Here is a 22,708-nt window from a genome sequence, read left to right on the forward strand (position 1 = left end):
CAAAAATAAATCACCCTTTCCTACTGTAGGGCACCTTTTCAGTTTGTGGTCATGTGTACCTGAATTTAAATACCCTTGAAAATACTGGAGAAATGACCTTGTATAAAACAGAAGTTTAAAAGTTAACATGGTAAATTTCATTCACTCCATGCATTCATTCATCCAAACAGAGTGTAGCCCTGCTACAGACTGCAGACTTAAAAAACATAGGGAGCAAGTGTGTATATGTGTGTCTAAATTTTGTATCATATTTTCATAAAAATAAAAAATATACATTATATAAAAAATGTAAATTATATAAATATATGTCATATATATAGTATATATATTATGCGTATACATATGTATGTAGCATGGAAAACATGGCCCTTATCTTCTGGGAGCATATATTCTTTGGGAAGTTTATTACCCATTTACTTTTAAAATTGTTTTTCATGTATGCATTTAGCCATTGTGATTTGTAGATACTTACTTAAAACTTTCAATTCCTTCTCAAGAATCTTTGGCAAAAAAGGTACTTGATGTTTTTATATCTTATCACATCTTCATGGTTCTGAGGCAAAACACATCCTTTTTGTAACCCATTTTATTTATGTTGTATATATCTAAATGATTTCAGAAGGATTTGAAAAGCCACAAAAGCCACAAAGGCAAAGCTTGTAGTTCTTCTAGTCATTAAAAAAATACCATGAGTCTTCTCTGTGAATTGAACTTTACACCCATACAGTTCCACAGTTTAGTGTCACTAGCTGGCTTGTCACTCACATAATAAACCACATGGCTGATTACATTGTTGTAGATAGGCATAATAGACTTTGCTCAGTACTAATGACTAGCGAGGAAGCAAGGCAATCTTCAATCTTGGTAGGTTTCCCTCACTCCTAAGCAGAATGGAACGCAAATGATCCTGGAAAAGCAGACACAGAGGTGAGGTCCAAGTGAGTATGCATTTTCTGAAAAATCAGGGAAGTTCATTCTTTAAAATGTAACAAATTAATTTTACGCTACAGCTGCACTATTTTGGTAGCTACATTTTAATGCCCCTATTTCTAAAAAATCAAACATACACTTAAATTGGCAATCAAGGCAATAAATCTTAAATTGAAAATTAAATTTTCTGCTTATTTGCTGTTAGTTTTTACATAGTTATTTTGAATAAGTTAATTCATTTTCCTTTCTCCAGGCATTATGAAAAACCTATGTTTCAGAGTCATTACAGTGGTTATAGGTCTTTATTTTACTGGAACAGTGACAAACCCATCAAGACAAACCAGTATTTTATTCAATTCTCAGTGCCAGTGGAATGGATATCTTCTGACAATTTGTTCTTTTACTGGAAAATATGATCCACCTGTGGACATATCACAGACAGCAGCCAGAGTCGATGTAAGCTCCAGTTTCTTTAGGGTTCTTTTACAGTGTCACACAAAAAAAGGAGAATGGAATATAAAACATCTGGACCTCAGTAACAATCTCATACCAAAAGTAACCTTAAGCACTCTTGAATATTTACACGCTTTGGAAATATTAAACCTCAGCAACAATGCCATCCATTACATCTCATTGGATCTACTCAGTCCTAAATCCTCATGGGTGAGACACCATAGGATCCGCTTGAGAAATGGCTTTCTATTTCTAAAGTCACTAATTCTTCAAAGAAAAAAACTCAGTGACATTTCCAAGGGTAAGTACAATTTTAAAAGATGGACTAGGACAAGAAACAATGAGTATGCAGAGAGCTAATGTTTTATGTCAGTAAGAATTCCATGCTTTTTTTTCATTTCTGAGGAAACAGCTGACAGTAAAGCAATTTGATCAGAGCATGTATAATAAAAGGAGGAGTTTCTTAGTGGAATTTGAAGTTATAATATGTGGAATTTGTAGTCAATGCAATTTTATCTCCCATTATTATAACTTACATTAATGTTATATCAGTTTATTGAGAGACACTGGGATGTTTTTAACTGCCAAATAATCATGATTTTAAATTACCTAGTTTGATTGTCAATTTGTTACTAAATATAGAAATGCTTTGAGAAACAACTAGTTCAGACACTTTTAATGTTTAATGCAATTCAAATTCGCTATGTTGCCATGTGAATAATTATTTTTCCTAGAACACATTTTGCATCTACTTAATGTAGATGTCCGTCAAATGTAGACTACAAGTATGCTAGTATTATATATTAATATGTAAGCTTTTTTATTGACAAATCAAAACCAGAATTCCTTATCCTGGTTTCTAAAAGGATACTGTCAAACCTCCTATTACAATAAATTCTAACCCATTGTGGTGTTCAGTAATTTATGTTGAAATTACTTAACTAATCCATCAGCGTTTTATTGAGAAAATGTATTAGGTTCATAATCCAGAGCTTCCTTTGCCCTTTTTGTATTCAAGAGTTATAGACAATTTCCTTTTTGGTTTTTAGTCTTGGTCACTATTTGCTCAAGTACGTACTCTATATAAGACTCCATATGCTAACAAACTATAAGGATATTGTCATTTCATTCCAAATTATGTATATTAAGTTTTTCTCATTTTTCACATCTTTCATTTCATATTTTTATTTTTATTTTTTGCTCCTCCTGCACCTTCTGGTCTTGTTTTACTCATCATTTTGACAATCGCAGCCTGGCAGGTGACAGAATGACTATTCCAGCTACCATATCAGCAGAATTGTGTGAGAAGGCTAGGAGTCTTCGCTCCCTAATCTTTATACTATTTCAATGTAAAGTCTAAGCTAATTACATTTTATTTTATTAATTTTTACTGTATTGTTCTTATTATAAAAGAAATAGCTATAGAATAAGGAATTAAAAGAAAAAAAGGAAAATTTATTGAAATATTGTTGATATACAATCTTATATTGGTTTCAAGTATACAACATGGTGGTTCAAGAGTTACCCATGTTATTAAATCCTCATCCCGACTGGTGCAGTTATTATCTGTCAACATGAAAAGATGTTACAGAATCATTGACTATATTCCCCATGCTGTACTGCTATCCCCATGACCAACTTATATTATGACTGAGAATTTTTGTGCCCCCTTTATGCCCCCTCACTCTCCCTACCTAGCCACCCACCCACTCCTCCATGATAACCACCAGTCACTTCTCAGTGTCTATGAGTCTACTGCTATTTTGTTCATTTTGTTTTGTTTTGTTTTTAGATTCCACAAATAAGTGAAACCATGTAGTATTTGTTTCCACCTGGCTTATTTCACTTAGCATAATACCCTGTAGGTCCATGCATGTTGTTGCAAATGGCAGGATTTCTTATTTTTATGGCTGAATATGTGTATATTTACCACATCTTCTTTATCCATTCATCAATTGATGGACACTTTGATTGCTTCCATATCTTGACCTTTGTAAATAATATGGCAATAAACATAGGGGTGCATATGCCTTTTTGAATCAGGGATTTTGCTTTCTTTGGATAAATTCCTAGAAGTGGGGTAATGGGTCATATGGTACTTCTATTTGTAGTTTTTTGAGTACCCTCAATACTGCTTTCCACAGTGACTGCACCAATTTACATTCCCACCAACAGTGTAGGAGGGCTCCCTTTTCTCCATATCCTAGCCAACGCTTATTATTTCTTATCTTTTGAGTAGTGGCCCTTCTGACTGGTGTGAGGTGGTATCTCACTGTGGTTTTGGTTTGCATTTCCCTGATGAGCCTGTTGGCCATCTGTATTTTTTCTTTGGAAAAACATCTGTTCGGGTTCTCTGCCCATTATTTAATTGGGTTAGTTGTGGTTTTGATATTGAGGCATATGAATTCTTTATATATTTTGGATGTTAACCCCTTATCAGATAAGTCATTTATTAATATATTCTCCCATACTGTAGGATGCCTTTTTGTTCTGTTGATGGTGTCTTTTGCTGTATAGAAGCTTTTTGGTTTAGTGTAATTCCACTTGTTCAGTTTTTGATTCCCTTTTCAGGGGAGATATATCCAGAAAAAAATTGCTTGTGCTTATGTTCAAGAGATTTTTGCCTATGTTTTCTAACAGTTTTATGTTCCTATGTCTTATATTTACATCCTTAATCCATTTTGGGTTTACTTTTGTGAATGGGGTTAGACAGTAATCCCATTTCATTCTCTTCCATGCAGCTGTCCAGTTTACCCAATACCAGTTATTGAAGAGGATGTCTTTTCCCCATTGTACATTCATGGCTCCTTTATCATTTATTATTGGCTATATATGTGTGGGTTTATGTCTGGTCTGTCTGTTCGGTTCTATTGATCAATGGGTCTGTTCTTGTGCCAGTACCATACTGTTTTGATTACTGTAGCTTTGTAGCATAGCTTGAAATCAGGGAGCATAATCCCTTCAGTTTTGTTATTTCTCAGTATTGCTTTGGCTATTTGGGGTCTTTTGTGGTTCCATATAAAGTTTAGGATTATTTGCTTTAGTTCATTGAAAATGCCATTGATATTTTGATAGGTATGGTAATGAGTCTGAAATTACTTTGGACAGGATGGCCATTCTATCAATATTAATTCTTCCTATCCATGAGCATGGGATAGATTTCCATTTGTGTCTTCTTTAATTTCTCTCATCAGTGTCATGTAGTTTTCAGAGTACAGGTCTTTCACCAACTTGGTTAGGTTTATTCCTGGATATTTTTTTATTTTTGATGCAATTATAAATGGAATTGTTTTCCTGATTTCTCTTTCTGTTAGTTTATTGTTAGTATATAGGAGTGCAACATATTTTCTGTGTATTAATTTTGATCCTGCAAATTTGCTGAATCCGATTATTAGTTCTAATAGCTTTTTGTGGAGTCATTGGGTTTTCTATATATGGTATCATGTCATCTGCAAACAATGACAGTTTTAATTGTTTCTTACTAATTTGGATGTCTTTTATCTATCTTTTCTGGTTATCATGGCTAGGAATTCCAGTACTATGCTGAAAAAGTGGTGAGATGGACATCCTTGTCTTGTTCCTAATCTTAGAAGGGAAACTTTCAGCTTTTTGTCATTATGACGTTAGCTGTGGGTTTGTCATATACATATATGACCTTATGTTGAGGTACATTCCCTCTGTACCCATTTTGCTGAGAATTTTTATCATGAATGGATGTTGAATTTTGTTAAATGCTTTTTCAGCCTCTATTTAGATGATCAAATGGTTTTTATCCTTTTTGTTAATGTGGTATATCACATTGATTGATGTGCAAATATTGTACCATCCTTACACCCTGGAATAACCTACTTGGTCATGATAGATGATCCTTTTGATGTATTTTGAACTCCATTTGCTGATATTTTGTTGAGGATTTTTGTATCTATGTTCATCAGGTATATTGGTCTATAATTTTCTTTTTTGTGGTGTCTTTGGTTTTGGTATTGCAGTGATGCTGGCCTCATAGAATGAGTTTGGAAGTATTCCCACCTTTTTCCTTTTCAGAATACTTTAAGAAGAATAGGTATAAACTCTTATTAAAAGTTTCATAGAATTCAGCTGTGAATCCATCTGGTCCTAGAATCTTGTTTGTTGGGAGTATTTTGATTTCCAGTTCAATGTTGTTACTGGTAATTGGTCTGTTCAGATTTTCTGCTTCTTCCTGGGTCAGTCTTAAAAAGTTGTACTTTCCTAGGAATTTATCCATTTCTTCTAAGTTGTCCAATTATTGGCATATAATTTTTCATAGAATTCTCTAGTAATTCTTTGTATTTCTGTGGTGTCAGTTGTAACTATTCCTTTTTCATTTCTGATTTTGTTTGTTTATATCCTTTTTTTTCCTGATAAGTCTGGCTAGAGGGTTGTCTATTTTGTTTATCTTCTCAAAGAACCAATTCTCAGTTTTATTGATTTTTTTCTATTGTTTTATTCTTCTCAATTTTATTTCTGCTCTGATCTTTATTTTGTCCCTCCTTCTACTAAGTTTGAGTTTCATTTGTTCTACTTTTCTTAGTTTCTCTGGTTGTGAGTTTAGACTGCTTATTGGGGATTGTTTTTATTACTTGAGATAGTCCTGTATTGCTATGTACTTCCCTCTTAAAACTGCTTTTGCGTTGTCCCACAAATTTTGAACTGTGGTATTTTTATTTTTATTTGTCTCCATGTATTGCTCGATTTCTACTTTAATTTGTTCATTGATCCATTGATTATTTTTTTTTGTTTAAGTATCATTGACATACAATCTTATGTTGGTTTCAGATATACAACACAGTGGTTCAACAGTTGCCCATATTATTAAATCCTCACCCCCTCTAGTGCAGTCACTATCTATCAATGTAGTAAGATCTTACAGAACCATTAATTGTATTCTTTGTGCTGTAATACCATCCCCATGACCAATCTATATTGTGATTGCAAATTATTGTACCCCTAATTCCCTTCCCCCTCTCCCCAACCTGTTCCCCTCCTCCCCAACACCTTCCCCTTGGTAACTATTTGTCCCTTCTCAGTGTCTATGCATCTACTGCTATTTTGTTCTTTCTGTTTTGCTTTGTTTTTAGATCCATTGATTTTCTTTAGAAGTATGTTGTTTAGCCTCCATGTGTTTGTAGAGTTTTTTGCTTTTCATACCATTGTGGTCTGAGAAGCTGCTTGATACCCTTTCAATCTTTCTAAATCTTTTTGTGTCCTAATGTGTGATTTATTCTGGAGATTGTTCCACTTGCACTTGAGAAAAATGTGTATCCTGCTGTTTTTGGATGCAATGGTCTATATTTATCTGAAGTCCATCTGATCTATTGTGTGGTTCAGTGTTTCTATTTTCTTATTTATTTTCTATCTGAATGATCTGTCCATTGATGTAAGTGGGCTGCTAAAGTCTCCTAGTGTGATTGAGTTGTACTGTTTCTCCCTTTAGTTCTGTTAGTATTTGTTTTATATATGTAGGTGCTCCTATGTTGGTTGCAGAGATATTTATAATGGTTGTGTCCTTTTGTTTGACTGATCCCTTTATCATTATGTAATGTCCTTCTTTGTCTTTTGTTACTTTCTTTTGAAATCTATTTTGTCTGATTTAAGTACTGCTACTCCTGCTTTTTTCTCTCTATTATTGCTTGAAACATCTTTTCGCATCCCTTCACTTTCAGTCTATGTATGTCTTTAGATCAGAAATGTGTCTCTTATAGACATATCCGACAAGGGTCACCCTCCAAAATATATAAAGAACTCACACGCCTCAACACCACAAAAAGCAAATAACCTGATTTAAAAAAGGGCAGAGAATATAAAGAGACAATTCTCCAAAGAATAAATTCAGATGGCCAACAGACACATGAAAAGATGTTCCACATCACTAATTACCAGAGAAATGCAAATCAAAACTACAATGAGATATCACCTCACACCAATATGGATGGCCAGCATCAAAAAGACTACAACAAATGCTGATGAGGATGCGGAGAAAGGGGAACTCTGCTACACTACTGGTGGGAATGTAAATTAGTTCAACCATTGTGGAAAGCAATATGGAGGTTCCTCAAAAAACTAAAAGTAGATATACCATTTGACCCAGGAATCCCACTCCTGGGAATTTACCCAGAAAATACAAGTTCTCAGATTCAAAAAGACATATGCACCCCTATGTTTACCATGGCACTATTTACAATAGCCAAGATATGGAAGCAACCTGTGTCCTTCAGTAGATGAATGGATAAGGAAGATGTGGTACATATACACAATGGAATATTATTCAGCCATAAGAAAGAAACAAATCCTACCATTTGCAACAACATGGATGGAAGTGGAGAATATTATGCTCAGTGAAATAAGCCAGGCAGAGAAAGACAAATGCCAAATGATTTTCCCTCATCTGTGGAGTATAACAATGAAGCAAAACTGAAGGAACAAAGCAGCAACAGACTCACAGACTCCAAAAAGGGACTAGCAGTTACTAAAGGGGAGGGGTGTAGAAGGGTGGGTTGGGAGGGAGGGAGATGGGGATTGAAGGGTATATGTTTAGTACACATGGTGTGAGGGGTCACGGGAAAAACAGGATAGCACAGAAAATGCAAGTAGTTAATCTGTGGCATCTTACTACACTGATTGGGGTATGGGTGGGGACTTGGTAGTATGGGTAAATGAAGGAACCTCATTATTTTGTCATGTGGAACTTTCATACAAGTGTATATCATTAATACCATAATAAAACAAATTTTTAAAGAAAAACTACATGTAAAAACAATAGTCAGCAGGTTAAATTTTTTAATAGCTTCATTTTAAAATGACAATAAGTGGAGATGTCATTTACAAAAGTGCATTAAGGAACCTAACAACACTATTTAATAGCATAATAGCTTTTGAAATATGCAGAGTATCCTTTAAACTTATTAAGTATAGAGATTCAAGATGGTGGCATGAGAGGTGAGACAGAGAATTCCTCCCAAAACCACATATAGTGTGAAAATATAGTTAATACAACTAGCCCTAAAACAGCAACAGGAAAGAAGGCTGTACCAGACTGCATACAGACCTCATGAACAGAGTAGACCTCATGAAACAGGGTAATGTACATAAGCCTTGATCCGGCAGGACCCAGGCCATTCCCCGACCTCAGCTCACTGGCAGAATGAAGAGAAATGGACCAGGGAGGGGGTGGAAGCCTAAGACTGCTGAATACCTAGCCCTGGAGGTCTGCTCTGGGAGCATGAACTTACATTGCATGGTGCTAGGGAGATTAGTGGGGTTGGAAAGCTAAGACAGGTGGAATACTTGGAGAGACTGAGATTCTAGCAGCTTCTGGAGGATGGGGATCCACATCCGGCCACTGATAAGAAAAGGCAGGCAGGCAGAAAGGCTTCCTAGCAGCAAGACAATGCTGAAGGAGTGGAGCTTGCTACATGGGAGAAGGGATAGGTGGACAAGGTTGGGTCCACCTGGCTCAGCAGATTGGGAACTTTGAGGAGCTTTAGGCACTCCATCCCCCTGGCTACCTACTGTGCTCCAAGGCCCCCCACTGTGACACACAGCCTGCTGTGCCTTTCTCCTGGCCTGCTGGCACCTGCTTGCAAACCAGCAGCCACTGCGCTTGTGTCAGGCCAGCCAGAGGGAGGCCCTGCATACAACAGCTAGAGATGCCCAAGCACAGAGGCTTACACCTGTGTGCTTGGCCCACTGGCTCTGATACGGGAGACAGGTACTGGAGCCAGGAATCGGGAAACAGCTTTTTCCTCCCCACAGGCACCAGGGCCACTCCCCTATGACCCTCAACTTCACTCTAGGGGCTGAGCAGCTCCAAAGACTAGAGCTTCTGGGCACTAGAGGGCACCACATAGAATTATGAAACGTCAAAGAAACTTGGCTCAGACCAAAACCTTACAAAGCCCAGAAAAAGGGCCAAATAAAACTGAACTCACCAGTCTCCCTTAAAGAGAGTTTAAAATAAAAATAATAAACATGATGGAGATACAGAAAAATATTCAAAAACTCAGGAATGAATTTAAGATAAATATTCAATCATTAAGAAATTCCATATCTGAAATGAAACATACAATGGAGGCATTTAAAAACATTATATATAGTAGAAGAAACAGTAAATGGAATAGAAGTTAGAGAAGAGGAATACAAAGAAGCAGAGGCACAGAGAGAAAAAAGGATCTCTAAGAAAGAATATTGAGAAAACTGTGTGACCAGTACAAACAGAACAATATCCACATTATAGGGGTACCAGAAGAAGAAGAGAGTAAAAGGGATAGAAAGTGTTATTGAGGAGGTAATTACAGAAAACTTCCCCAATCTGGGGAAGGAGATAGTCTCTCAAGCCATGGAGGTGCACAGATCTTCCAACACAAGGGACCCAAGGAAGACAACATCAAGACATACAATAATTAAAACGGCAAAGATCAAGAATAAAGACAGAGTTTTAAAAGCAGCTAGAGAGAGAAAAAAATCACATACAAAGGAAAATCCATCAGGCTATCATCAGACTTCTCAACAGAAACGTTACAGGCCAGGAGGGAGTGGCATGATATATTTAATGCAGTGAAGCAGAAGGGCCTCAAACCAAGAATATGCTACCTAACAAGGTTATCATTTAAATTTGAAGGAGGCATTAAACAATTTTCAGATAAGCAAAAGCTGAGAGAATTTCCCTCCCACAAACCACCTTTACAGTGCATTTTGGAGGGACTGCTATATATGGAAGTATCCTTAAGGTGAAATAGATGTCACCAGGGGAAATAAAATCAAAGCTAAGTAGAACAATTAATTACTAAGCAGATGCAAAATCAAACCAACTACCCCCAAAGTCAATCAAGGGATAGACAAAGTACAGAATATGATACCTAACATAAAGAATGGAGGAGGAAGACAAGGAAAAAAAGAACCTTTCGGTTGTGTTTGTAATACCATAACATACATAATGAGTTAAATTAGACTGTTAGTAAGGGAATTAACCTTGAACCTTTGGTAACCACAAATCTAAAGCCTGCAATGACAATAAGTACATATCTATCGATAATAACCCTAAATATAAATGGTCTGAATGCACCAATCAAAAGACATAGAGTCACTGAATGGAGAAAAAAACAAGACCCATCTGTGTGCTGCCTATGGGAGACACCTCAAACCCAAAGACATACACAGACTGAAAGTAAAGGGATGGAAAAAGGTATTTCATGCAACTAATAGAAAAAAGCAGGAGTTTCAGTACTTGTGTCAGACAAATTAGACTTCAAAACAAAGAAAGTAACAAGAGATGAAGGACATTATATAATGATAAAGGTGTCAGTCCAACAAAAGGATATAACTATTTTAAATATCTATGCACTTAACACAGGATTACTTACATATGTGAAAAAAATACTAACAGAATTAAAGGGGGAAATAGAATACAATGCATTCATTTTGGGAGACTTCAACACCCCATTCACTCCAAAGGACAGATCAACCAGACAGAAAATACAGGAAAAGACAGAGGCACTGAACGGCGTATCAGAAGAAATGGACCTAATGGAAAGCTACAGAGCACTCCATTCAAAAGCAACAGGTTACACATTCTTCTCAAGTGCACATGGAACATTTTGAAGAATAAATCATATTCTAGGCCACAAAAAGAATCTCAGTAAGTTAAAAAAGATTGAAATTGTACCAATCAGTTTCTGAGACAGCAAGAGTATGAAACTAGAAATAAATTACACAAAGAAAATGAAAAAGCCACAAACACATGGAGGCTTAATAACATGCTCCTAAATAATCAATGGATCAAAGACCAAATCAAAACACAGATTAAACATATGGAGACAAATGACAACAATAATTTAACACTGCAATATATGTGGGATGCAGCAAAGGCTGTGCTAAAAGGGAAATATATTGCAATACAGGCCTACCTCCGGAAAGAAGACCAATCCCACATGAACTGTCTAAACGCCAATTAACGGAACTAGAAAAGGAAGAAGAAATGAGGCCCAAAAGTCAGTAGAGGGAGGGGCATAATAAACATTAGAGCAGAAATAAATAAAATTGAGAAAAATAAAACAATAGGAAGAATCAGGGAAAGAAGGAGGTGTTTCTTTGTAAAAATAAACAAAATAGATAAGCCGCTAGCCAGACTTATCAAGAAAAAAAGTGAGTATACACACATAAAAAGAATCAGAAATAAGAAAGGAAAAATCACTATGGACACCACAGAAATACAAAGAATTATGAGAATATTATGAAAAATTATATGGTAACAAAATGGATAACCTAAAAGAAGTGGACAACTTCATAGAAAAATACAACCTTCCAAGGCTGTCCCGGGAAGAAATATAAAATCTGAATAGACAAATTACCAGCAATGAAATTGAATTGGTAAAAAACTACCTAAGAACAAAATCCCTGGACCAATTGGTTTGACTGCTGAATTTTATCAGACATTTAGTGAAGACCTAATACCCATCCTCCTTAAAGTTTTCCAAAAAGTAGAAGACGATACTCCCAAACTCATTCTACGAGGCCAAAATCACTCAAATACCAAAATCAGGCAAAGACCCCACAGGAAAAGAAAATTACAGACCATTATCCCTAATGAACATAGATGCAAAAATACTCAACAAAATATTAGCAAACCGAATTCAAAAATACATCAAAAGGATCATCCATCATGATCAAGTGGGATTCATCCAAGGGATGCAAGGATGGTACAATACTTGAAAATCCATTAACATCATCCACCACATTAATGAAAAGAAGGACAGAAACCACATGATCATCTCCATAGATGCTGAAAAAGCATTTGACAAAATTCAATATCCATTCATGATAAAAACTCTCAACAAAATGGGTACAGAGGGCAAGTACCTCAACATAATAAAGGCCATATATGACAAACCCACAGGCAACATTATACTTAACAGCGAGAAGCTGAAAGCTTTTCCTTTAAGATTGGGAACAAGAGAAGGATGCCCACTCTCCCCACTTTTATTCACCATAGTTCGAAGGTTCTAGCCATGGCAATCAGACAACACAAAGAAACAGAAGGCATCCAGATTGATAAGGAAGAAGTCAAACTATCCCTGTTTGCAGATGACATGTTATTGTATATTTAAAAAACCTTAAGAATTCACACCAAAACTAATAGATCTACTATCTGAATTCAGCAAAGTTGTGGGATACAAAATTAATACACAGAAATCTGTTCCATTCCTATACACTAATGATGAACTAGCAGAAAGAGAAATCAGGAAAACAATTTCATTCACAATTGCATCAAAAATAATAAAATACCGAGGAATAACCCTGACCAATGAAGTGAAAGACCTATACTCTGAAAACTACAAGACACTCATGAGTGAAATCAAAGGAGAAACCAATAAATGGAAACACATCCTGTGCTCATGCATAGGAAGAATTAATATTGTCAAAATGGCCATCCTGCCTAAAGCAATCTACAGATTCAGTGCAATCCCTATCAAAATACCTACAGCATTCTTCAATGAACTAGAGCAAATAGTTCTAAAATTCATATGGAACCATAAAAGACCCCAAATAGCCAAAGCAATCCTGAGAAGGAAGAATAAAGCAGGGGGATTTATGCCCCCTGACTTCAAGCTCTACTACAAAGTCACAGTAATCAAGACAATTTGATACTGGCAAAAGAACAGACCCATAGATCAATGGAACAGACTAGAGAGCCCAGATATAAACCCAAGCATATATGGTCAATTAATATATGATAAAGGAGCAATGGATATACATTGGGGAAATGACAGCCTCTTCAACAGCTGGTGTTGGCAAAACTGGACAGCTACATGTAAGAGAATGAAACTGGATTATTGTGTAACCCATACACAAAAGTAAATTTGGAATGGATCAAAGACCTGAATGTAAGTCATGAAACCACAAAACTCTTAAGAGAAAAACATAGGCAAAAATCCCTTGGACATAAACATGAGCAACTTCTTCATGAATAAACGTCCCTGGGCAAGGGAAACAATAGCAAAAATGAACTAATGGGACTATATCAAACTAAAAAGCTTCTGTACAGCAAAGGACACCATCAGTAGCACAAAAAGACATTCTACAGTATGGGAGAATATATTCATAAATGACATATCCAATAAAGGGTTCATATCCAAATTATATAAAGAGCTCACACCAACAGGCAAAACCAAATAAGCCAATTAAAAAATGGGCAGAGTAGCTGAACAGACACTTCTCCAAAGAAGAAATTCAGATGGCCAACAGGCACATTAAAAGATGCTCCACATAGCTAATCATCAGATAAATGCAAATTAAAACCACAATGAGATATCACCTCACACCAGTTAGGGTGGCCACCATCCAAAAGACAAACAACAACAAATGTTGGCAAGGATGTGGAGAAAGGGGAACCCTCCTACACTGCTGCAGGGAATGTAAACTAGTTCTACCATTATGGAAAGCTGTATGGAGGTTCTTCAAAAAACTCAAAATAGAAATACCATTTGACCCAGGAATTCCACTCCTAGGAATTTATGCTAAGAATGCAGATGAATGGATAAAGAAACTGTGGTACATATACACAACGGAATATTATTCAGCCATAAGAAGAAAACAAATCCTACCATTTGCAACAACATCAATGGAGCTAGACGGTATTATGCTTAGTGAAATAGGCCAGGCAGAGAAAGACTAGTAAATGATTTCACTCATCTGTGAAGTATAAGAACAAAGAAAAACTGAAGGAACCAAACAGCAGCAGACTCACAGAACCCAAGGATGCACTAACAGTTACCAAAGGGAAAGGGACTGGGGAAGATGGGTGGAAAAGGAGGGGTAAGGGTGAAAAGGGGGCCTTAAGATTAGCACACATAATTTAGTGGGGGAGACACTGGGAAGGGAGTATAACACAGGGAAGACAAATAGTGACTCGATAGCATCTTACTATGCTAATGGACAGTGTAATGGACTGTAATGGGGTATGTGGTGGGCGCTTGATAATAGGGGGAGTCTAGTAAACATAATTTTGTTCATGTAATTGTACATTAATGATACGAGAAAAAAAATAATTCAACCATTGTGGAAAGAAGTATGGAAGTTCCTCCAAAAACTAAAAATAGAAATACCACTTGGCCCAGGAATTCCACTACTAGGAAGTTACCCTAAGAATGCAGGAGCCCAGATTGAAAAAGACATATGCACCCATATGTTTATTGCAGCACTACTTACAATAGCCAAGAAATGGAAGCAACATAAGTGTCCATCTGTAGATGAATGGATAAAGAAGCTGTGGTACATATACACAATGGAATATTATTCAGCCATAAGAAGAAAATAAATCCTACCATTGGCAACAACATGAATCTCTAGTAACCATAATGTTGTTCAGGTAATTGTATATTAATGATAGTAAAATTAAAAAAAAATATGTATGAGTGCTGTTAAAATTTTTTTTAACTTGTAAAGTACTTTACAAATATTAGTTATTACTCTCTTGGCACAAATTGTGACTAACAATCTGTTTAGAAATTAGCAATAAATTTGTTGTCTAAATCTCACTGTCTTTAAAATGTTAAATAAATGTATCAGTAGATGAAACTCCTAGCCCCCTATAATTCATGAACAGAGAATCATTTGTATCCAACTATTTATATAGGTGCTTGCATTCATCTAAAATAACAGAGAAAGCAGCAGTCAAGCAACTGGCCTTATAACAAATGTATACTTTTATAAATTACATCCCACATTGCTTAAAAGAGTGATAGAACTAATTAAAAGCTGCTTTTACTCAGGAAAGCCCACTTTTTAAAAGGTGAAACATCACATTGACTAACCCAGTGTCTGCTGATCCCTTCTTAAGAGTCAGCTGTGATATCACCAATAAGTTTTATCTTGGGAAAACACCCAGAGGAGGTGCCAGCTAACACAATCTACAAAACAGAAGCCAGCTGTGAATTCATCATTCCACCTTCCTCCCATATTTTTATAGTTCAGTGTTAATAATGGAAAAATCATTTTTAAAAAATTTAACACAATGAGGTTGGTCTGCAGTTAAACTATACCATTTTCATTAGGCAGTATTTACAGGAAAAAAAAGAGAAAATACATGAATTGCCAGTAGCAGAGATGAAAAGGAAATCTCACTACTTTTCCTATCAATTTTTTAAAATTTTTTTTCAGGTATGATTGATATACACTCTTATGAAGGTTTCACACGAAAAAACAATGTGGTTACTACATTTACCCATATTATCAAGTCCCCACCCATACCCCAATGCAGTCACTGTCCCTCAGTGCAGCAAGTTGCCAGATATCCACTATGTCCCTTCTCTGTGATACAGTGTTGTTCTCCCTGTGATCCCCCACACCATGTTTACTAAACATAATACCCCTCAGTACCCTTCTCCATCCCTCCCCACCCCACCTCCAACACCCCTCCCCTTTGGTAACCACTAGTTCATTCTTAGATTCTCTGAGTCTGCTGCCATCTAGTTCCTTCAGTTTTGCTTCATTGTTATACTCCACAAATGAGGGAAATCATTTGGCACTTGTCTTTCTCCGCCTGGCTTATTTCACTGAGCATAATACCTTCTACCTCCATCCATGTTGTTGCAAATAGTAGGATTTGTTTCTTTCCTATGGATGAATAGGATTCCATTGTGTATATGTACCACATCTTCTTTGTCCATTCATCTACAGATGGACACTTAGATTCTTTCCATATCTTGGCTATTGTAAAAAGTGCTGCAGTGAACATAGGGGTGCCTATGTCTTTTTGAATCTGAGAAGTTGTATTCTTTGGATAAATTCCAAGTAGTGAGATTCTGGGGTCAAATGGTATTTCTATTTTTAGTTTTTTGAGGAACCTCCATATTGCTTTCCACAATGGTTGAACTAGCTTACATTCCCACCAGCAGTGTAGGAGGGTTCCCCTTTCTCCGCATCCTCGCTAACATTTGTTGTTCTTAGTCTTTTCGATGCTGGCCATCCTTACAGGTGTGAGGTGATATCATTGTGGCTTTAATTTGCATTTCCCTGATAATTAGTGATGTGGAGCATCTTTTCATGTGTCTGTTGGCCATCTGAATTTCTTCTTTGGAGAACTGTCTCTTCATATCCTCTGCCCATTTTTTAATCAAGTTATTTGCTTTTTGGGTGCTGAGGCATGTAAGTTCTTTATATATTTTGGATGTTAATTCCTTGTTGGATATGTCATTTACAAATATATTCTCCCATATTGTAGGATGCCTTTTTGTTCTGTTGATGGTGTCCTTTGCTGTACAGAAACTTTAGTTTGATGTAGTCTCATGAGTTCATTTTTGCTTTTGTTTCCCTTTTCGAAGAAATGCGTTCAGGAAGAAGTTGCTCATGCTTATACTCAGGAGATGTTTGCCTGTGTTGTCTTCCAAGAGTTTTATGGTGTCATGACTTACATTCAAGTCTTTGATCCATTTTGAGTTTACATTTATGTATGGGGTTAAACAATAATCCAGTTTCATTCTCATGCATGTAGCTGTCCAGTTTTGCCAACATCAGCTGTTGAAGATGCTGGCATTTCCCCATTGTATATCCATGGCTCCGTTATCATATATTAATTGACCATATATGCTTGGGTTTATATCAGGGCTCTCTACTCTGTTCCATTGGTCTATGGGTCTGTTTTTGTGCCAGTTCCAAATTGTCTTGATTACTATATGGCTTTGTAGTAGAGCTTGAAGTTGGGGAGCATAATGACCCCAGCTTTATTCTTCCTTCTCAGAATTGCTTTGGCTATTCGGGGTCTTTTGTGGTTCCATATGAATTTTAGAAAGATTTTTCTCTAGTTCATTGAAGAATGCTGTTGGTATTTTTATAGGAATCGCATTGAATTAATAGATTGCTTTAGGCAGGATGGCCATTTTGACAATACTAATTCTTCCTATTCATGAACATGGGATGTGTTTCCATTTATTGGTATCTTCTTTAATTTCTCTTAAGACTGTCTTGTAGTTTTCAGGGTATAGGTTTTTCATTTCCTTCATTAGGTTTACTCCCAGGTATTTTATTATTTTTGATGCAATTGTGAATAGAATTATTTTCCTGATTTCTCTCTCTGCTAGTTCATGGTTAGTGTATAGGAATGCCACATTTCTGTTTAGTAATTTTGTATTCCATGGCTTTGCTGAATTCAGATATTAGATCTATTAATTTTGCAGTGGATTATTTAGGGATTTTTATGTACAATATCATGTCATCTGCAAATAGGGACAGTTAACTTCTTCCTTGCCACTCTGGATGCCTTTTATTTCTTTGTGTTGTCTGATTGCCATGGCTAGGACCTGCAGAACTATGTTGAATAGAAGTGGGGAGAGTGGACATCCTTGTCTTGCTCCCGACCTTACAGGAAAAACTTTCAGCTTCTCTCTGTTTAGTATGATGTTGGCTGTGGGTTTGTCATATATGGCCTTTATTATGTTGAGGTACTTGCACTCTATATGCATTTTGTTGAGAATTTTTATCATGAATGGATGTTGAATTTTGTCAAATGCTTTTTCAGCATCTATGGAGATGATCATGTGATTTTTGTCCTTTTCATTGATGTGGATGATGTTCATGGATTTTTGTATGTTGTACCATCCTTGCATCCCTGGAATAAATCCTACTTGATCATGATTGATGATCTTTTTGATGTATTTTTGAATTCGGTTTGCTAATATTTTGTTGAGTATTTTTGCATCTATGTTCATTAGGGATATTGGTCTGTAATTTTCTTTTTTTGTGGTGTCTTTGCCTGGTTTTGGTATTAGAGTGATGCTGGCCTCATAGAATGAGTTTGGAAGTATTCCGTCTTCTTCTACTCTTTGGAAAACTTTAAGGAGGATGGGTATTAGTTCTTCACTAAATGTTTGATAAAATTCAGCAGTGAACCCATCTGGTCCAGGGGTTTTGTTCTTAGGTTTTGATTACCAGTTCAATTTCATTGCTGGTAATTGGAGTGTTCAGATTTTCTGTTTCTTCCTTGGTCAGCCTTGAAAGGTTGTATTTTTCTAGAAAGTTGTCCATTTCTTCTAGGTTATCCATTTTGTTACTATATAATTTTTCATAGTATTCTCTCATAATTCTTTGCATTTCTGTGGTGTCCTTTTTTCCTTTCTCATTTCTGATTCTGTTTATGTGTGTACTCTTTTTTTTCTTGATAAGTCTGGCTAGGGGTTTATCTATTTTGTTTATTTTCTCAAAGAACCAGCTCTTGCTTTCCTTGATTCTTTCTATTGTTTTATTCTCCTTGATTATGTTTTATATTTGCTTGAACCTTTATTATGTCCCTCCTTCTACTGACTTTGGGCCTCATTTGTTGTTCTTTTTCTAGTTTCATTAATTGTGAGTTTAGACTGCTTATATGGGATTGTTCTTCTTTCCAGAGGTAGGCCTGTATTGCAATATACTTTCCTTTTAGCATGGCCTTGGCTGCATCCCACAGATTTTGTGGTGTTAAATTATTGTTGTCATTTGTCTCCATATATTGCTTGATCTCTGTTTTTATTTGGTCATTGATCCATTGGTTATTTAGGAGCATGTTGTGAAGCCTCCATGTGTTTATGGAATTTTTCATTTTCTTTGCATAACTTATTTCTAGTTTCATACCCTTGTGGTCTGAGAAACTGATTGGTACAATTTCAATATTTTTTAATTTACTGAAGCTCTTTTTGTGGCGTGATCTGTTCTTGAAAATGTTCCATGTACACTTGACAAGAATGTGTATTCTGCTGCTTTTGGGTGTAGAGTTCTGCAGATGTCTGTTAGGTCCATCTGTTCTATTGTGTTGTTCAGTACCTCTCTCTCCTTACTTATCTTCTGTCTGGTTGATCTGTCTTTCAGAGTGAGTGGAGTATTGAAGTCCCCTTGAATGAATGCATTGCATTCTATTTCCTCTTTTAATTCTGTTAGTACTTGTTTCACATATGTGGGTGCTCCTGTGTTGGGAACATAGATATTTATAATGGTTATATCTTCTTGTTGGAATTACCCCTTTATCATTATGTAATGTCTTTCTTTGTCTCTTGTGACTTTCTTTGTTTTGAAGTCTATTTTGTCTGATACAAGTATTGCAACTCCTGCTTTTTTCTCTCTGTTAGTTGCATGAAATATCTTTTTCCATTCCTTCACTTTTAGTCTGTGTATGTCTTTGAGTTTAAAGTGAGTCTCTTTCAGGCAGCATATAGATGGGTCTTGTTTTTTTATCCATCAGTGACTCTATGTCTTTTGATTGGTGCATTCAGTCCATTTACATTTAGGGTGATTATCAATAGGTATGTACTTATTGCCATTGAAGGCTTTAGATTCATGGTTACCAAAGGTTCAAGGTTAATTTCCTTACTATCTAAGAGTCTAACTTAACTCACTTAATATGCTGTTACAAACACAATTTAAGGGTTATTTTCTTTTTATCCTCCTTTATCTTCCTCCTCCATTCTTTATACATTAGGTATCATATTCTTTGTCTATCCCTTGTTTGAGTTTGGGGATAGTTCATTTAATTTTGTATTTTCTTAGTAATTAGCTGTTCTACTTTCTTTACTGTGGTTTTATTTCCTCTGGTGACAGCTATTAAACCTTAGGAACCCTTCCATTTATAGCAGTCCCTCCAAGCTTGACTGTAGAGATGGTTTGTGGGAGGTAAATTCTCTCAGCTTTTGCTTATCTGGAAATTGTTTAATCCCACCTTCAAATTTTTTTTAATTTATTTTTTATTATTTTTATTTTGGTATCATTAATCTACAATTACATGAAGAACATTATGTTTACTAGGCTCTCCCCTTGACCAACTCCACCCCACAAACCCCATTACAGTCACTGTCCATCAGTGTAGTAAGATGCTGCAGAATCCCTACTCATCTTCTCTGTGTTATACAGCTATCCCCATGCCCCCCCACCCACTATACATGCTAGTTGTAATGCCCCCTTTCTTTTTCCCCACCCTTATCCCTCCCTTCCCACCCATCCTCCTAAGTCCCTTTCCCTTTGGTAACTGTTAGTCCATTCTTGGGTTCTGTGAGTCTGCTGCCAGTTTATTCCTTCAGTTTTACTTTGTTCTTATACTCCACATATGAGTGAAATCATTTGGTACCTGTCTTTCTCTGCCTGGCTTATTTCACTGAGCATAATGTCCTCTAGCTCCATCCATGTTGTTGCAAATGGTAGGATTTGTTTTCTTCTTATGACTGAATAATATTCCATTGTTTATATGTACCACAACTTATTTATCCATTCATCTACTGATAGACACTTAGGTTGCTTCCATTTCTTGGCTATTGTAAATAGTGCTGCAATAAACATAGGGGTGCTTCTGTCTTTTTCAAACTGGCTGCTGCGTTCTTAGGGTAAATTCCTAGAAGTGGAATTCCTGGGTCAAATGGTATTTCTATTTTGAGCATTTTGAGGAATCTCCATACTGCTTTCCACAATGGTTGAACTAATTTACATTACCACCAGCAGTGTAGGAGGGTTCCACTTTCTCTGCAACCTTGCCAACATTTGTTGTTGTTTGTCTTTTCGATGGTGGCTATCTTTAGTGGGGTGAGGTGGTATCTCATTGTGGTTTTAATTTGCATTTCTCTGATAATTAGCAATGTGGAGCATCTTTTCATGTGTCTGTTCACCATCTGAATTTCTTCTTTAGAGAACTGTCTATTCAGCTCCTCTGCCCATTTTTTAATTGGATTATTTGCTTTTTTTTTTGTTGAGGTGCATGAACTCTTTATATTTTGGATGTCAGTCTTTATCGGATCTGTCATTTATGATTATATTCCCCCATACTGTAGGGTACCTTTTTGTTCTATTGATGGTGTCTTTTGCTGTACAGAAGCTTTTCAGCTTGATATAGTCCCACTTGTTCATTTTTGCTTTTGTTTCCCTTGCCCTGGGAGATATGTTCATGAAGAAGTCACTCATGTTTATGTCTGAGAGATTTTTACCTATGTTTTTTTCTAAGAGTTTTATGGTTTCATGACTTACATTCAGGTCTTTGATCCATTTCGAATTTACTTTTGTGTATGGGGTTTGACAGTGATCCAGTTTCATTCTCTTACATGTAGCTGTCCAGTTTTGCCAGCACCATCTGTTGAAGAGACTGTCATTTCCCCATTGTATGTCCATGGCTCTTTTATTGAATGTTAATTGACCATATATATTTGGGTTAATGTTTAGAGTCTCTATTCTTTTCCACTGGTCTGTGGCTCTGTTCTTGTGCCAGTACCAAATTGTCTTCATTACTGTGGCTTTGTAGTAGAGCTTGAAGTTGGGGAGCGAGATCCCCCCCACTTTATTCTTCCTTCTCAGGATTGCTTTGGCTATTCAGGGTCTTTGGTGGTTCCATATGAAATTTTGAACTCTTTTTTCCAGTTCATTGAAGAATGCTGTTGGTAATTTGATAGGGATTGCATCGAATCTGTATATTGCTTTGGGCAGCATGGCCATTTTGACAATATTAATTCTTCCTAGCCAGGAGCATGGGATGAGTTTCCATTTGTTACTCTCCTCTTTAATTTCTCTTAAAAGTGTCTTATAGTTTTCAGGATATAGGTCTTTCACTTCCTTGGTTAGGTTTATTCCCAGTTGTTTTATTCTTTTTGATGTTATTGTGAATGGAAATGTTTTCCTGATTTCTCTTTCTGTTAGTTCATTGTTAGTGTATAGGAAAGTCACATATTTCTGTGTGTTAATTTTGTATCCTGCAACTTTGCTGAATTCTGATATTAGTTCTAGTAGTTTTGGAGTGGAGTCTTTAGGGTTTTTTATGTACAACATCATGTCGTCTGCAAATAGTGACAGTTTAACTTCTTCTTTACCAATCTGGATTCCTTGTATTTCTTTGTTTTGCCTAATTGCCATGGCTAGGATCTCCAGTACTATGTTGCCCTCCTTCAATTTAAATGATAGTCTTGCCAGATAAAGTAATCTTGTTTTCAGGTCTTTCTGCTTTATTGCATTAAATACATCATGCCCCTCCCTTCTGGCCAGTAAGGTTTCTTCTGAGAAGTCTGATGTTAGCCTGATTGGCTTTCCTTTGTATGTGATCTTATTTCTTTCTCTGGCTGCTTTTAATAGTCTGTCCTTATCCTTGATCTTTCCCAATTTTATTACTATATGTCTTCGTGTTGTCTTCCTTGGGTCCCTTGTGCTGGGAGATCTGTGGATCTCCATGGCTTCAGAGACTATCTCCTTCCCCAGATCTGGGACATTTTCAGCAATTACCTCCTCAAAGACACTTTCTATCCTTTCTCTCTCTTCTTCTTCTTCTGGTATCCCTATAATGCAAATATTGTCCCATTTGGATTGGTCACACAGTTCT

General features: G+C 36.3%; 1 protein-coding gene across 2 annotated transcripts in view; it reads left to right on the forward strand.

The window, feature by feature from the left end:
- The window catches only part of LRRC66 (leucine rich repeat containing 66), a 43,808-nt gene that overhangs the window by 882 nt on the left and 20,218 nt on the right, over positions 1 to 22,708 (forward strand). For both annotated transcript variants that reach the window (XM_036998703.2, XM_036998704.2), the window contains exon 2: positions 1,184 to 1,684. In XM_036998703.2, coding sequence (XP_036854598.2) covers positions 1,189 to 1,684 — 496 coding nt within the window. In that variant the 5' untranslated portion in view covers positions 1,184 to 1,188. The remainder of the gene's footprint in view (positions 1 to 1,183; positions 1,685 to 22,708) is intronic.

This window comes from Manis javanica, chromosome 5 (genome assembly GCF_040802235.1).
Source record: "Manis javanica isolate MJ-LG chromosome 5, MJ_LKY, whole genome shotgun sequence".
NCBI lineage: Eukaryota > Metazoa > Chordata > Mammalia > Pholidota > Manidae > Manis > Manis javanica.